At 52.9% G+C, this 16,758-nt stretch overlaps 1 protein-coding gene across 1 annotated transcript in view; it reads left to right on the forward strand.

Annotated features, from left to right (window-relative positions):
* INSR (insulin receptor) overlaps positions 1 to 16,758 on the forward strand; it is a 109,021-nt gene that overhangs the window by 64,710 nt on the left and 27,553 nt on the right. The window contains 5 exon segments of the mRNA XM_056112752.1: positions 77 to 398; positions 8,117 to 8,262; positions 10,863 to 11,007; positions 12,063 to 12,277; positions 15,192 to 15,318. Of these exon segments, the coding sequence (XP_055968727.1) occupies positions 77 to 398; positions 8,117 to 8,262; positions 10,863 to 11,007; positions 12,063 to 12,277; positions 15,192 to 15,318 (955 nt within the window).

A 16,758-nucleotide genomic window follows, 5' to 3' on the forward strand; every position in this document is an offset into this window, starting at 1 on the left:
TAGGATTTGGACAAAGCCCCTGACCAGCTGCGCTTTCTCCCTCTCTCTCTCTCTCTCTCTCTCTCTCTCTCTCTAGTCTGCCCGACCAGCTGTAAGTCTTCAGGCTGCACGGCGGAAGGTCTCTGCTGCCACAGTGAGTGTCTGGGCAACTGCCTGGAGCCCAACGATCCCAGCAAGTGCGTGGCCTGCCGGAACTTCTACCTGGACGGCCGCTGCGTGGACACATGTCCCCGCCCCTACCTTCACTTCCAGGACTGGCGTTGTGTGGACTTCAACTTCTGCCAGGCCCTGCACAACAAGTGCAAGAACTCACGCCGGCCCGGTTGCCACCAGTACGTCATCCACGAGAACAAATGCATCCCCGAGTGTCCCTCTGGGTACACGATGAATTCCAGCAAGTGAGTCCTGGTGGCGGTGGCGGCGGGGGGGGGGGGGGAGGTAGGGGGGGCACAGGGTGAGGCTCGGGTGGGGAGGTGCGTTGCTGATGACTGGGGAGAGATATTGGCTATCATTAGTGTCTTCTGGTTCGTTTGTTTGTTGGTTTGGGGGCCACACCCGGACAGCAGTGCTGAGGGCTGACTCCTGGCTCTGCATTCAGGAATCACTCCTGGTGGTGTTCAGGGGATCCTATGGGATGTCGGGTATTGAACACAGGTTGGCCACATGTAAGGTCAACACCCTGCTCACGGCACTAATGGCTCCAGCTGCATGTTTGGGCTCTTAACTTTTTTTTTTTTTGAGTCACACCCGGCTATGCACAGGGGTTACTCCTGGCTCATGCACTCAGGAATTACTCCTGGCGGTGCTTGGGGGACCAAATGGGATGCTGGGAATCGAACCTGGGTCGGCCGCATGCAAGGCAAACACCCTACCCATTGTGCTATCTCTCCAGCCCCCTCTTAAGTTTTGTGTTTCTTTTCTTTCTTTTTCTTTTTCTTTCTTTCCTTCTTTCTTTCTTCTGCTTTCTTGCTTTCTTTTTCTTTTTTTTTTTGTGTGGGGGGGTCACACTTGGCAGTGCTCAGGGCTTTTTCCTGGCTCTGCACTCAGGGATCATGCCTGGCAGTGCTTGGGGGACCCTGTGGGGTGGCAGGGATCGAACCCGAGTCAGCAACGTTCAAGGCAAACGTCCTCCCTCATTGTCCTATTGCCTTGGCCCCATTTGTCACATTTCAAGGCTGTTTCTGCAGCCAGCATCAATCCACCTGCCTGCCCTGGGTTCAAGGGCGACGGGCCCCATTTTCTTTAATTTTTAAAAAAATTAATTGAGAGGGGCCAGAACAATAGTACAGGGGTAGGGTGTTTGCCTTGCACGCGGCTGACCAAGGTTCGATCTCCGGCATCCCATTTGGTCCCCCGAGCACTGCCAGGAGTAATTCCTGAGTGCAGAGCCAGGAGTAACCCCTGTGCATCGCCGGGTGTGACCCAAAGAGAAAAAAGAAACAAGTTTAATTGGGAGGGAGGGGTTGGGTCCACACCCAGCGGTGCTCAGAGCTCCTGTCTGGGCTCAGGGGACCCTGTGCTGGGGATGGAATCCGGGTTGGCTGCCGTAAGGCCAGTGCTCTCACCACTGCACCGTCACTCAGGCCCCGTGTTCAGTCATTTTATTTTGGAGGGAGGGGCTCTCAGCCAGTGTTCAGGGGGACCTGGGGATCCCTCCCAGCAATTCTCAGCTGCCAGGGCTGCCAGGCCCGTGCTGAAGCCGGAAACTGCATCGCTGCCAGGGCCCTGAATCCCGGGAGCTATCATGCCACCTGCTGGGTCCTCAGGAGTTGTTTTGTTTTGTTTTTGCTTTTTGGACCACACCCCCGAATGCTCAAGGGCTACTCCTGACTCTGCACTCAGGAATCACTCCTGGCAGTGCTCAGGGGCTAATCTTGACTCTGCACTCAGGAATCATCACTCCTGGCAGTGCTCAGGAGACCCTATGGGATGCCGGGGATCGAACCTGGTCGGCCGCACGCCAGGCAAACACCTTACCCGTTAAACTATTGCTCCAGCCTGACTGGGGAATTTTTGCAGAGCTCAAACCCAAGTTGTGGGGTGTGCTGGACTCATCCTTAGCCCCACACTATCTCTCCGCCACCCTTTACAGCCCCCCCCCCCCGACACACACACACACACACACACACACACACACACACACACAGAGTTTCTGCTTTTGGAATAGTCGGAGTCGAATCGCTTTCCCTGGGCCAGCTGGAGAGGAAACTGTTTCCAGCCTCTCACACCTTTGTGTGATTTGTCATGTTTGGAACTCAAGGCAGAGAGCAGAGGCCTCATCCCCCCTTGAACCCCGGCCCCCCACCCCCAGTCTGCCCTGAATTGTCACCGTGACTATAGCAGAGCCTGGGTGTTTCATTTTTGCTTTATTTTGGAGTGCGATAGAGGTTGTCAGGGGTGCTCTGGGAACTACGTGGGTGCCGGGGATCGAACCTGGGGCCCCCACATGCAAAGCTTGACCTCTATCTAGCCCTGGAGTTATTTCTCCTGACCCAGAATTTGGGTGTTACCCATGAACCTGGGAGCCAAGACAATGAGACGCTGTTGTTGTTGTTGTTGTTTTGGGTCACACCCAACAATGCTCCTGGCTTTGCACTCAGGAATTCCTCTTGGCTGTGCTTGGGGGACTATATGGAATGCTGGGGATCGAACCCAGGTCGGCTGCATGCAAGGCAAATGTTCTACCCGCTGTTGTATCCCTTCTGGCCTGGGACTCAATTCTAGAGGTTTCTCTGGGTTCTACTGTGAGTGGGAGTTTTGGGGTTGGTTGGTGGGTTGGTTTTTATTTGGGGGCCCCACCTGGTGGTGCTCAGTGTTGATTTCTGGCTCCGTGCTCAGGGACCATTCCTAGCCTGGGGGACCCCGTGGGGTGCCAGGGACTGAAACGAGGTCGGCCACGTGCATTCAAGTGCTCTGTCTGCTGGGACTGTTACTCTGGCACCTGTTAGTGTTATTTTTGGTATGCTTGTTTGGGGGAGGGTTTTGTTGTTGTTTGTTTTGGGACCATATCCAGGGATGCTCAGGGCTGACTCCTGGCTCGGCGTTCAGGAATCACTCCTGGCAGTGCTCGGGGGACCCTATGGGGTGTCGTGGATGGACCCCGGGTCATCTGCATGCAAGGCCAGCGCGCTACTACCCACAATACTCTCGCTCTGACACCCCCTTTTTTTTTCCGTGTGTGTGTGTGTGTTTTTTGTTTTATTTTTTTATCCCTTTGGTTTTTGTCTCTTTGAAGGACAGTGTCATGAAACCATTTCCGACACTATGGATAAGAAATAGCGCCCGTGTTCTCTTGAGAATGAGTCAGCTTCCCCACGGCCGGGAACAGCCGACTTTGGTTCACATCCTTCTCCACGACCACGAGCTATTTTGGTGCTGTGGGGGCACCCGTGACCCCGAGTTTAAAAAATGGGTTTCCTGGCGGTGTTTTTGTGTGTGTCAAGGGCTTAGGAAACACACACGCACACTCACACACACATCAGCAAGCATCACCCAACTAAGTGAGAGACAGACGCACATCGAGATGCCCCAGGCTTGACCTGTTACGTAAAGAAATAAACAGAGAGAGAGAGAGAGAGAGAGAGAGAGAGGCAACTTTCCTCTTCAGAGCTGAGATGAGGCCAAGAGTTATCGTGGTGGGAAAGTTTATTTCTTGGGTGAGGAGGACTGGAAGGAACTCCCCTGACTTCAGTTCCAAGGAGTCTCTCCATGGAAAAAGCTGATTCTTTTTTCTTTGACTTGTTTTCGATAAAATAATAATAATAAAAAGATCTAATGGCTTTGTTCACCCCAAAGAGGTCACTATAAATCAGTGTTTTTTTTGGGGGGAGGGGGTGGGTCACACCTGGAGATGCTCAGGGCTGACTCCTGGCTCTGTGCTCAGGAATTACTCCTGGTGGTGCTCAGGGAACCCTATGGGATGCCGGGGATCAACCCCCCCCCCCAGTTGGCCTTGTGCAAGGTAAACGCCCTCCCTGCTGGACTGTCACTCTGGCCTCTATAAATCAGTTTTGCATGCCAGAGAGAGCTTCCTACGCCCTCCCTCCATCCTCCCTGCCACACACGGACACATAGACACAAACAGATACACACAGAGACACACTCACAGACACACAGACAAATATACATGGACACACACAGACACACAGACGCACACAGAGACACAGATACACACACAGAGACACACTCATGGACACATACACAGACTACATACACGGACACACACAGACACGCACCGATACACAGACACATACACACACCCTTTTTTTTTTTCTTTTTAGGTCACACCCGGCAGTGTACAGGGGTTACTCCTGGCTCTGCGCTCAGGAATTACCCCTGGCAGTGCTCAGGGGACCATATGGAATGCTGGGAATTGAACCCGGGTCAGCCGCGTGCAAGGCAAACGCCCTACCCGCTGTGCTATTGCTCCAGCCCCTCACACCTTTTTTTTTTTTTTTTACCAGTTTATCCATGAGGTTTGGCCAATGACCCTATATATTCCTTGGAGGTTAATATTTTTATTTATTTATTTATTGAATCACCGTGGGAAAAGTTACAAAGCTTTCAGGTTTAGGTCTCAGTCATGCAAATATCAAACACATTTCCCTTTACCAATACTTATTTTTTACCATGAAGAACCCCAATAAGACCCCACCCCCCACCCCTCCCAGTCCCTGTGAGGCAGATGAATTCTAGTTAGCACGCTATCTACTTTGATTAGATTCATTGTTTCAATAAAAGATTCACCACTATTATTTAGAGTTTACCCCCCCCCCCAATCAGACATGCTGAGAAAGCATTGTGAAGTGATTTGCTTTCTACAGCTGGGTTCAAGAATTAAATGTTGGTTTTGGATTTCTGCTATTTTACTTATTAACCCTGGAAGTATTTCTACTGAAAGTCAGATAATTAAGAAATTGGTTTCTGTGATCTGGAGTCATGGCCGTGCCGGAGAGCCACTCGTGGGGAGCAACTGGTGACCTCGGTAGGGCGTGAAGGGCGGACCGAAACGCCCCCCTTCCCATGAGGTTTTTGTCGCCCCCGCACCCCCGGCTCATACCTGCTGTCCACAAGGCTCCCATGCGGCCATCCTTCTTTCCAGAGAGGAGAGGGTGAATGGGGCAACACCCTTTCCCCTCCGGGCAGACATGATGGCCTGGATTAACGCATAGTCCGTTCACTTTTCTGCTCCAAGCTGCTGGGTTCTGCATTAAGTCCTTGTGTTTCTGGGGCTGTGGCCGTGCTCCAAACTTAGCTCTGATTTTCAGGGAGAAAGGTTGGGTGATTTACTTCCCATTGATCACTTTGTATATAGAGAGATGTCGAGCGGCCACGTAAGCAGCTGCGTGGTTTGGAGGAAAAGTCCTAGTTCCCGCATACTCGAGCTATGCTTGTAGAGGCTTCTGGTCACCGGGGTTCCATCTGGGGGAGGCGGGATGCGGCACCTACCCCATCTGGGACTTCCCGATGATCTCGGCTCTTTTTGAAACCTGTTTTTTTCTCCGGGGGCTGTGGAGCCAGCCCTCCATGTGGCCCTACTCTTCAGCTGTATGCTGTCGGAGGTTAATATTTGAATAAAACATGAATATGAAAGATTTTCCAATCGGATATTTATACAAAAAATCCCAAAACAAACAAAACAAACAAACAAAAAAAACTTCATATCAAAGGTCTGGGGTGAGTAGTGTCCAGGGTGCTCAGGACACCCCCCACAGCTCAGCATCGGGGATGGCTTCGAGCAACGCCCAGAAATTGAACTGGATTCTCAGATGCTTAAAGATGCACTCAGGGGCCAGGGAGATAGGACAGTGGTCAGGGCTCTTGCCTTGCATGAAGACCACCTAGATTCAATTCCCAGAACCCCACAGGGTCCCTTGAACGATGCCAGGAGTGATCGCTGAGCACAGAGCCAGGAGGAAGCCCTAAGCACCGCCGGGTGTGACCCAAAGACCTCAAATCCAATAAAATCTGCACCCCAGCCCTTGAAGCCATCCCCACAACATCACGATCACGACTATCCTGTTGTTCGTCGATTGCCTCGAGCAGGCCCCAGTAACATCTCCTTCGTCCTAGCCCTGAGAATTTTTTAAAAAGTGCCATATTCAAGGCTTTTCAGGGTTAGGAGAATGAGACCCATCATTGTTATTGGTATTTGGCATATTGGGTACGCCACGGGGAGTTTGCCAGACTCTGCCATGTGGGCAGGTTACATTCGGTATCCTGCCAGTTTGTCCAAAGTAGGAATGAGATAATAAGATGTCGCAATAAGATGTCAGGTGGCCATGAATGCAGCCATGCGCTTCCGGGAGCTGGGTTTTATAGTCTCTGGGTCTTGGCCATTGATGGGATTACACGGGCGCCAGGGGGCCAGTTGGTGGGTGTGACCCCTGCCTACTGGAATATGGAGGATCTGGGTGGAGGATGCTCAGCCCCGATTTGAGCAGGCTTGGAGATCTCAGCCCCGGGACCCGCCTGCCTTTGTTCCTCTGCCGGTACCTTCATGCGTGTATATCCCCCCACCCTGAAATAGGGTTTTTTTCCCTGCTAGTTTTAATTGTTTGGTTTGTTTTGGTTTTCCTTTCTTTCTTTTTTTTTTTTTCCCTTTTGGATTACACCCAGCAATGCACAGGCTCTGCGCTCAGGAATCACTCCTGGCTCTGCTCGGGGGACCATATGGGATGCCGGGGATCAAACCCAGGTCGGCTGCGTGCAAGGCAAATGTCCTACCCACTGTACTATCGCTCCAGCCCCTATTTTGGTTCTTGGTTCTGTTTGGGGGCCACACCGGGTGATGCTCAGGGCTTCCTCCTAGCGCTGTGCTCGGGGATCACTCCTGGCAGTGCTCAGGAGACCCTTATGGAATGCCAGGGATCAACCCCCTGGTTGGCCGTGTGTAAAACAAATGCCTTGTGCGCTGGACTATCATTCCGGCTCCCGTTTTTTATTTATTTCATTATTTATTTATTAAGACCGTATTTTTCGTCTGAAGCTTTTGTTTTAGGAATAACTTTGTTTGGGGGGGGGTGAGTAGTGGGGGAGGGCTCTCTGTCTTTCCTGTCCCAGTTTTGTGTTTTTTTTTCCCCCTATGCTTGTGACTTCTCTGAGCAAGGGTTCAGAGGGGTTTGGAGTGGAGATGGGGGAGCCTCGGGACTCAACTCCCTTATCTAGGGGCCTTCCAAGGAACCCGGCGTTGTGGCCGGGCAAGGAGTTGGTGAGTGGCAGTGTGCCCCTTGCTTGACCGGCCCTCTGGGGGGGGGGGTGAACGTCCCTTGTGTGGCATCCCTTGGGGGAGATTTGTACCTCCCGATCTCTCAGCTCTTTTTTTTTTTTTTTTTGCTACATCCAGCAGTGCTCAGGACTGACTCCTAGTTTTGTGCTCAGAGATCAGTCTTGGCAGGGCTTGGGGGACCGTCTGCAGTGCCAGGGATTGAACCAGGGTCGGTTTCATGGAAAGCAAGTGTTCTTTGCAACCTTGGTGCTCTCTCTCTCTCTCTCTCTCTCTCTCTCTCTCTCTCTCTCTCTCCTCTCGTTTCCCCAAAACAAAATAAAGTTTTGAAAAGTCTGCTTTTTTTTTTTTGGCTTTTGGGGTCACACCTGGCGATGCGCAGGGGTTACTCCTGGCTTTGCACTCAGGAATTACTCCTGGTGGTGCTCAGGGGACCAGATGGGATGCTGGGAATCGAACCCAGGTCAGCTGCATGCAAGGCAAACGCCCTACCCGCTGTACTATCACTCCAGCCCAATTTTTGAAAAGTCTTTTGCTGTTGTTTCTAGTTTTGGACTCACACCGTGGGCGGTGCTCAGGGTTGACTCCTGGCTCTGTGCTCAGGAATCACTCCTGGCGGGGTTTGGGGGGTTGAACTCGGCTAGACCATGTGCAAGGTAAGTGCTCTGCCTGTTGTACTGTCATTCTGGCCCCCATAAAATAGATTTTTGAGGATTATTCTTGGGTGAGAGTGGGGTGCAAATGGGCAAGACTGTGGTTTAGGGCGGCCGCGAACATTCTGTTACTGACCTGGAATAAGTAACTTGGGTGTGTGTGGGGGAGCGGGGCGGGAGGGGAGATGGTGTTGGGATTCCCTGACTTGCCCTGACCCTCTCTCTGCCCTGCCCTCAGCCTGCTGTGCACCCCGTGCCTGGGCCCCTGCCCCAAGGTCTGCCACCTGGAGGGCGAGAAGACCATCGACTCGGTCACGTCAGCCCAGGAGCTGCGCGGTTGCACTGTGATCAACGGGAGTTTGATCATCAACATTCGTGGGGGCAGTAAGTGGGATCCCCATTATTCCTGGGGGAGAGCAGAGAGATCCCTGCCCTTCCCTCATTCTCTCCTCCCCCCTTGTTTTTCATTCCTGAGGTGGTTTTTTAAGACCTAGACCTGGGAGTGGGAGGTAGGGGCCAGGAATATGGTTCAGTGGTTAGCGCAGTCTGCTGGCATGCCTGTGGATCCAACTTTGATCCCCAGGCTTCTGGCTCCAGCCCCAGTTATCAAAAAAAAAAAATTGACATTCAGGGGCCGGAGAAATATGCAGCCAACCTGAGTTCAATCCCTGGTACCAAATAGGATCCAACCAAGGGGGGTTGGAGCGATAGCACAGCAGGTAGGGCATTTGCCTTGCATGCAGCCAACCCGGGTTCGATTCCCAGCATCCCATATGGTCCCCCGAGCACAACCAGGAGTAATTCCTGAGTTCAGAGCCAGGAGCAACCCCTGTGCAATGCTGGGTGTGTCCCAAAAAGCAAAAACATAAAAAAATAAAATAGGATCCACCAAGCTCTGCCAGAAGTGATCTCTGAGCACAGAGCCAGGAGTCAACCCTGAGCACTGTCGGATGTGACCCTAAAACCAACCAAACCAAAACCAAATCATACACTGGTTGGTTTGGCTTGACTCTGTTTCACACACACACACACACACACACACACACACACACACACAGATCTGATTTCCCAAGTTTGGGGAGCATCAGACTCTCCCACAAAAATAAAACTTTTGTTTTAGGGCCACACTTGGTAGTGCTCCTGGGCTTCTCCTGGTCTCAAAAATTGGGGGTCACTCCTGACAGTGCTCGGGGGACCATACAGGGCCAGGGATCAAACCTGAGCTCCCGCATGCAAAGCCTGACCCCAGCCTATTGAGCTCTGTCTCTGTCCCTTTTTTTCAATAAAGTTTTATTTACAAGGGAACCAAGGAGACAGCTCAAAGGGCAGGAAGGAGCACATGCTTTGCAGGCAAGAGCCTTGGGTTCAGTCTGTAGTACCGTGAGATCCCCAGACCAACCTTGGGAATATTCCACACCCCCTTTTTTTATTTATAAAGAAGGCAGAACCTCTAAGCTAGAGAAGTATCAAGATCGCTCTGTTCTTTGTTTATTTTGGGGGTGGATCTTGTAACCTGGCCTGGAATTGTACCCATGACCTTATCCAGGCCGGGCAGACACTCCTTCAGGGAGCCACAGCTCCGTGACCCCTGGGATGCGTTTTTAGAAGCACTTCCTGTTTGAGGAGATATGCTTGGGGAAGTTGTCCAGGGTGCAAACCGGACATTTGGGTGGGAGGAATGTCCTGGGGGGTGGGGGACAGGAAGAGGGTCTGACCTGTTCCAGGAATAATAGAAAGGATCCTGGGTCTGGAGTCAAGAAAACAAGAGAAGGGGCCAGAGAGATAGTTCAGTGGGTAGGGCTCTTGTTTTGCATGCAGCTGACCCGGGTTCAATCCCTGCCAACCCATTGTATCTCCAGAGTCTCAGGAGTGATCCCTGAGGAGGCAGAAGTCAGTCCTGAGCATAACTGGGTGTGTCCTCCTCCCCACCCCCCAAAATGAAAAAACAAGAAGATCAATGAGACAAGTAGGGCTTGGAGCTGGCGCCAAGGGCTGGGGCATAGGCGTTGCAATGCAGAAGGCTCTGTTCCATGCAGTTTCCCAGAGCACTGAACCTGGAGTTGCTCCCAGGCATCACCAGGTGGTGCGGGTGGAGAGATAGGGTATTAGGAATGGTGCTTGCCTGGCATACAGCCGGCTCAGGTTGGATCCCAAAACCCTGTAGGGTCTCCTCAGCACCACCAGAAGTGATCCCTGAGCACAGAGCCAGGAGTAAATCCTGAGCACAGCTGGATGTGGCCAGAAAATGATTGAAAGAAAAGGGCGGAGGGGCTGGAGCAATAGCACAGCGGGTAGGGCGTTTGCCTTGCACCCGTCCGACCCGGGTTCGATTCCCAGCATCCCATATGGTCCCCTGAGCACTGCCAGGAGTGAGTCCTGAGTGCAGAGTCAGGACTAACCCCTGAGCATTGCTGGGTGTGATCCAAAAAGAAAAAAAAAAGAAAGAAAGAAAAGGGTGGGGTTGAGGGCTGGAGCGATAGCACAGCGGGTAGGGCATTTGCCTTGCACGCAGCCGACCTGGGTTCGATTCCCAGCATCCCATATGGTCCCCTGAGCACTGCCAGGAGTGATTCCTGAGTGCAGAGTCAGAACTAACCCCTGTGCATCACTGGGTGTGACCCAAAAAGAAAAAAAAGGGGGGGGGAGGGGAGATGGAGCGATAGTTCAGTGGGGAGGACGTTTGCCTTACACCAGGCTGACCTGGGTTCAATCCCCCGCACCCCATGTGGCCCCTCTGAGCCCTGCTAGGAGCAATACCTGCGCCTAGAGCCTGGAGTGAGCTCTGAACACAGCTGGGTGTCCCCCCCAGCCCCCCAAAGAAATAAAAAAGAGAGAGAGAGAGAGAGAAAAAGCAGTTGCATAGGGTCTGTCTGAGCCCTGGTCATTAGCATCTTGTATTGTGGGGAGTCGGTTTCCGCCCCCCAGAATGGACAGGAGGAGGACAGCCCCGGCCCCAGCCCCAGCTCCTTCTCTCTCCTCCCCAGACAACCTGGCCGCCGAGCTGGAGGCCAACCTGGGCCTCATCGAGGAGATTTCGGGGTTCCTGAAAATCCGCCGCTCCTACGCACTCGTCTCTCTCGCCTTCTTCCGGAAGCTTCGCCTGATCCGGGGAGAGACGCTGGAGATGGGGTAGGTGCGAGGGCGGGACCTGGCTGTGCCCTCCTTGTGGCTCGTGGGGGGAAGTGAGTGAATGAGTGAATGAGAAAGTGGCCTCCGCAGAGGAGTGGGTGAAGCCCACATGTGCGGGACCGGGGCCCCGCATGCAGCCTGCCCGGGTTCCATCCTCAGCATCCTCTAGGGTCTTCTGAGCACCGAGCCAGGAGTCAGCCCTGAGCATCGCCAGGTGTGGCCCAAATGCCAAAAAAAAAAAAAAAGAAAAGAAAAGAAAAGGAAAAGACATGGGTGCCGAGAGATAGGACAGCAGGAAAGATGCTCTGCTTTCTCTTCCCATAGGGGGTCCCCGATAACCTCCGGGACTCAGCGCAGCACCGCCGGGTGTAGGCCAACCCCACCCCCGGAGGAAAAAAACAAAAACAAAAGCAAAAACAATGTGTACGGACCAAATGGCGCCACACGGTCCCTCAGATACTGCCGGGAGGGACCCCCAAAGCTGGGATTGGGGGCCGGAGTGATAGCACAGTGGTTAGGGCGTTTGCCTTGCACGTGGCTGACCTGGGTTCGATTCCCAGCATCCCTCATGATCCCCGAGCACTGCCAGGAGTGATTCCTGAGTGCAGAGCCAGGAGGAACCCCTGAGTATCACCAAGTGGGACCCAAGAACTGAAGAGAGAGAGAGAGAGAGAGAGAGAGAGAGAGAGAGAGAGAGAGAGCACTTTGGGGGCTTTAGAGATATCCAGTAGGGAAGATACTTGCACCCAGCTGACCCCAGTTCCTTCCCCCAGTGCCCCATAGAGTCCCCTGGTCCCCATCAGGAGTGATCCCTGAGCCCAGAGCCAGGAATCAGCCCCAACGGCTGCCCGATCGTCTCTGATCCTCCCTGGGTGAGGAGCCCAGTGCTGCTGGCTCTGCCCTCAACACTGCCTGTGCCACCTCGGTCTCAGGCTTGCATCCCCCCCCCCGCGAATGAGCTGAGACCCTCCCTTCCCAGCCCCATCACCGCCCAATCCCCCTCGCAGCTGGCAGTGGGAGAGCCCAGTGATGAGGGGGCGCATGTGTGTCCCCAGGAACTACTCCTTCTATGCTCTGGACAACCAGAACCTGCGGCAGCTCTGGGACTGGAGCTCACACAAGCTCACGATCGCCCAGGGCAAGCTCTTCTTCCACTACAACCCCAAGCTCTGCCTGGCCGAGATCCACAAGATGGAGGAAGTGTCGGGAACCAAGGGCCGCCAGGAGCGCAACGACGTCGCCCTGAAGACCAACGGGGACCAGGCATCCTGTGAGTGGACTGGCCGGGGCTCCCTCCCATATGGAGTGCCCCCGAGAACGTGGCTGCTGCCCCGGCATTCACTGGGGTGTCATGGGGGGCTGCAGACCTAAGGTCTCGGCGTTCGGTTCATCAACTACAGAGCTGGATGCTGAAGACACCATGATGCAGTGGATGGATGGACGAATGGAGGGATGGACGGATGAATGGATGGATGATGGATGGATGGATAGACAGACGGATAGATGGACAGATAGATGAATGGATGGATGGACAGATGGATAGATGGACGAATGAATGGATGATGGATGGATGAATGGATGGATGGACAGATGGATAGATGGACAGATGAATGGATGATGGATGGATGGATAGACAGATGGATAGATGGACAGATGGATGGATGGATGGATGGATGATGGATGGATGGATAGACAGACGGATAGATGGACAAATGGATGAATGGATGGATGGACAGATGGATAGATGGACAGATGAATGGATGGATGGATGGATAGCTGGACAGATGGACGAATGAATGAATGATGGATGGATGAATGGATGGATGGACAGATGGATAGATGGACAGATGGATGGATGAATGGATGATGGATGGATAGACAGATGGATAGATGGATAGATGGATGGATGGATGAATGATGGATGGATAGACAGACGGATAGATGGATGAATGGATGGATGGACAGATGGATAGATGGACAGATTAATGGATGGATGGATGGACAGATAGATAGATGGACGGATGAATGGATGATGGATGGATGAATGGATGGATGGACAGATGGATAGATGGACAGATGGATGGATGAATGGATGATGGATGGATGGATAGACAGACGGATAGATGGACAGATGGATGGATGGATGAATGGATGGATGGACAGATGGATAGATGGACAGATGGATGGATGATGGATGGATGAATGGATGGATGGACAGATGGATAGATGGACAGATGGATGGATGAATGGATGATGGATGGATAGACAGACGGATAGATGGACAGATGGATGGATGGATGGATGATGGATGGATGGATAGACGGATAGATGGACAGATGGATGGATGGATGAATGGATGGATGGACAGATGGATAGATGGACAGATGAATGGATGGATGATGGATGGATGGATAGATGGACAGACAGATAGATGGAGTGTGTGGGTGGGTGGCTGCATGGATGGGTGGATGGATGAATGACGGACAGACAGGTGGATGCATAGACGAATGGGAGGGTGGCTTCATGGAGGATGGGTGGGTGGATGAGTTGATGGATGGGTATGTGGATGACTGAATGCCTGAATGGATTAATGGATGAATGAGTGAACAGATGGATGGATGGATGAATAAAATAGATGATGTCAACCCAAATGATCCAGCGGGTCCTATAGGTGCTGTGGTTGTCAGGCTTTCCCTTCCCCCCTCCAGTGTGAGCCTACCAGAGACTTCCGGGCAGTCCTGCAAGGTGCAATGTGGTCCCAGCACAGCAGGCCTGGAATTGAGGGAGGGAGGAGGGGAGTGAGGTCCGGGTGGAGAGTGGGGATGGGACAGCCTTGCAGTTCAGGGGCCCCGCTGCATCCCAAGAGTCATCTCTCCTACGTCCAGAGGGCACAAATCCATTTCCCTTGGAATTCTGTTTCTAAGGGGCCCTGTACAAGGCAACATGGACTGGGACCAATCTTACTCTATAAATAAAATCTCCTGTGGCTGGAGCGATAGCACAGCGAGTAGGGTGTTTGCCTTGCACACGAACAACCCAGATTTGATTCCCAGCATCCCATATGGTTCCCTGAGCACTGCCAGGAGTGATTCCTAAGTGCAGAGCCAGGAGTAACCCCTGTGCATCGCCGGGTGTGACCCAAAAAAGCAAAAATAAAAAAATAAAAAATAAAATAAAATCTCCTTCCCAGGGGTCAGAGCGATAGCACAGCAGGGAGGGTGTTTGCCTTGCACATGGCTGGCCCAGGTTCGATTCCCGGTATCCCATATGGTCCCTGAAGCACCACCAGGAGTGATCCCTGAATGCAGAACCAGGAGAAACCCCCGGAGCATCGCTGGGTGTGACCCAAAAAGCCAAAAAACAAAAATCAAACTAAACAAAAAAGCCAATCCCCTTCCCAGGGGCTGGAGCAATAGTACAACTGGTCGGGTAGTTGCCTTGCACAAACAAGGCCAACCCAGGTTCAATCTTTAGCCTCCCATCGGGTCCCCCGATCACTGCCGGCAATGATTCTTGAGCACAGAACCAGGAGTAAGTCTTGAGTCTGACCAGATATGACCCAAAAACCAAAAAGAAAAAAAGAGGGGCTGGAGCAATAGCACAGTGGGTAGGGCGTTTGCCTTGCACGTGGCTGACCCGGGTTCGATTCCCAGCATCCCATATGGTCCCCTGAGCGCCGCCAGGAGTAATTCTTGAGTGCAGAGCCAGGAATAACCCCTGTGCATTGCCAGGTGTGACCCAAAAAAGCAAAAAAAAAAAAAAAGAAAAAGAAAAAAAGAATCCCTTTCCCATGGGGCTGGAGAGATAGTGCCGGGGTTAAAGCACTTGCCTTGCACACAGCCGGCCTGGGTTCAATCCCTAGCACTGCCTAATATCCCCCCGACCCCCACCAGGAAGGATCCCTGAGCACAGAGCCAGGAGTCAGCCATGAGCACTGCTGGCTGTACCCCAACACTCTTCCCCCAATGAATAGGTGCCCACTGCGAAAACCGAGCATCCAGACAAGACCCACAGGTTGCCTGGTCGGACTGGCTCGTGCCTTGAGTCCCCGGCCACAGGGGATGCCACATGCCACTTCCGGAAAGGGACTCCTGAGCCCTCAAGGGCACAGCACCGGCTCGTGGGGGGGCTGAAACCAACTAATGGGACCGAACCGCTCTTGTGTGTTTGTCAATCCTCCCTAGGCGAAAACGTGCTGCTGAAATTCTCTTTCATTAAGACATCCTTCGACAAGATCATGCTTAAGTGGGACCCCTACTGGCCCCCCGACTTCAGAGACCTCCTGGGGTTCATGCTTTTCTACAAGGAAGCGTAAGTGGAAGAGGGAAGAGGGGAGGTGCTGGATGTGGGTTTGTTCCCATCATCCCCTGGGGAGGGGAGAGGAGAGGCGGGTCCCCCATCCACAGAAACTGTTAGCAGAAATGACTTCTTATTTTCTTTGGGGCTGGGGCCCGGAAGTCCATTAGGTTCCCAGAAATGGCCCCAAACTCTTGTGTAGGGTAAGGACCACTAGGCTGTAGTTTGTTTGTGTTTTTTGGGGGGCGGGGGTCACACCCGGTGATGCTCAGGGTTTTCTCCTGGCTCTGCACTCAGGAATTAGTCCTGGCGGTGCTCATGGGGACCTCTGGGATGCCGGGGACCGAACCTGAATCAGCTGTGTACAAGGCAAATGCCCTCCCCGCTGGACTACCGCCCTGGCCCCTGGTTTGTGCTTTGAAACTCAGGAGCAAGATCCTGGGGGTTGAGTTTTGTTTTGTTTGGGGGCCACACCCAGCAGTGCTCAGGGCTGACTCCTGGCTCTGAGCTCAGGGACCACTCCTGGTGGTGCCCAAGAGACCCTATGAGATGCCAGGGATTGAACCCGGGTCGGCCACGTGCCAGGCAAATGCCGTCGTCCCCGCTGGAATATCACCTCGGCTCCCTCTTTTATTTTATTTTTAATCACTGCTGTATTTTCTCTTTTTTTTCCATTTCTATGTCTTTTTTTTTTATTGAAACACTAGGAGGTACAGTTGTACACTTATAAATTTTTGTGCTTGGGTTTCAATTATACAATGATAAAGTACCCATCCCTCCACCAGCGCCCATCCTCCATACCACCATGGGTCCCAGCATCCCCTCCCCCCCGTCCCCCCATCCCACCCTGCCTCTGTGGCAGGGCATTCCCTTTTGTTCTCTCTATTTCCTTTTGGGTCCTGTGATTTGCAAGAGAGGCATTGAGAATCACTGCTGTATTTTCTCCACATTTCAAGCATGGCAGGGAAGGATGCATCTGCCAATGGACTGTTTTCACTCTTACTTTAATTGCGCCATTTGGTGCCATTCAGAGCATTCAGGAGGCGGGAGAGATAGTCCGGGGGCGAAGGCGCTGGCCTTGACATGACTTACCCTGGTTCCATTCCCCGCATTGCACAGGGACCCCCAAGCCCCTGCTGGGATGGTCTGGGTGTTTCCCAGAAGCATTTTCTTCTTCTTTTTTTTTTTTTTAAAAAATTCGTTTTGGGGCCACACCTGGCAATGCTCAGGGCTGACTTCTGGCTCTGAGCTCAGGGATCATGCCTGGCAGTGCTCAGGGGACCCCATGGGGTGTCGGGGATTGAACCCGGGTCAGTCATGTGAAAGGCCAGCGCCCTCCCGGCGTATTCCTTCCTCAGTTCCCAGCATTGACCGTAAATTGCCAGACCCTTCCCCTTCCCACTCCCACCATCCCACCCCATCTTCTGAGCACCATATAGGAGGTTCCCCCCCCCC

Source organism: Sorex fumeus, unplaced genomic scaffold, assembly GCF_029834395.1.
Source record: "Sorex fumeus unplaced genomic scaffold, SorFum_2.1 ptg000019l, whole genome shotgun sequence".
Classification (NCBI taxonomy): domain Eukaryota; kingdom Metazoa; phylum Chordata; class Mammalia; order Eulipotyphla; family Soricidae; genus Sorex; species Sorex fumeus.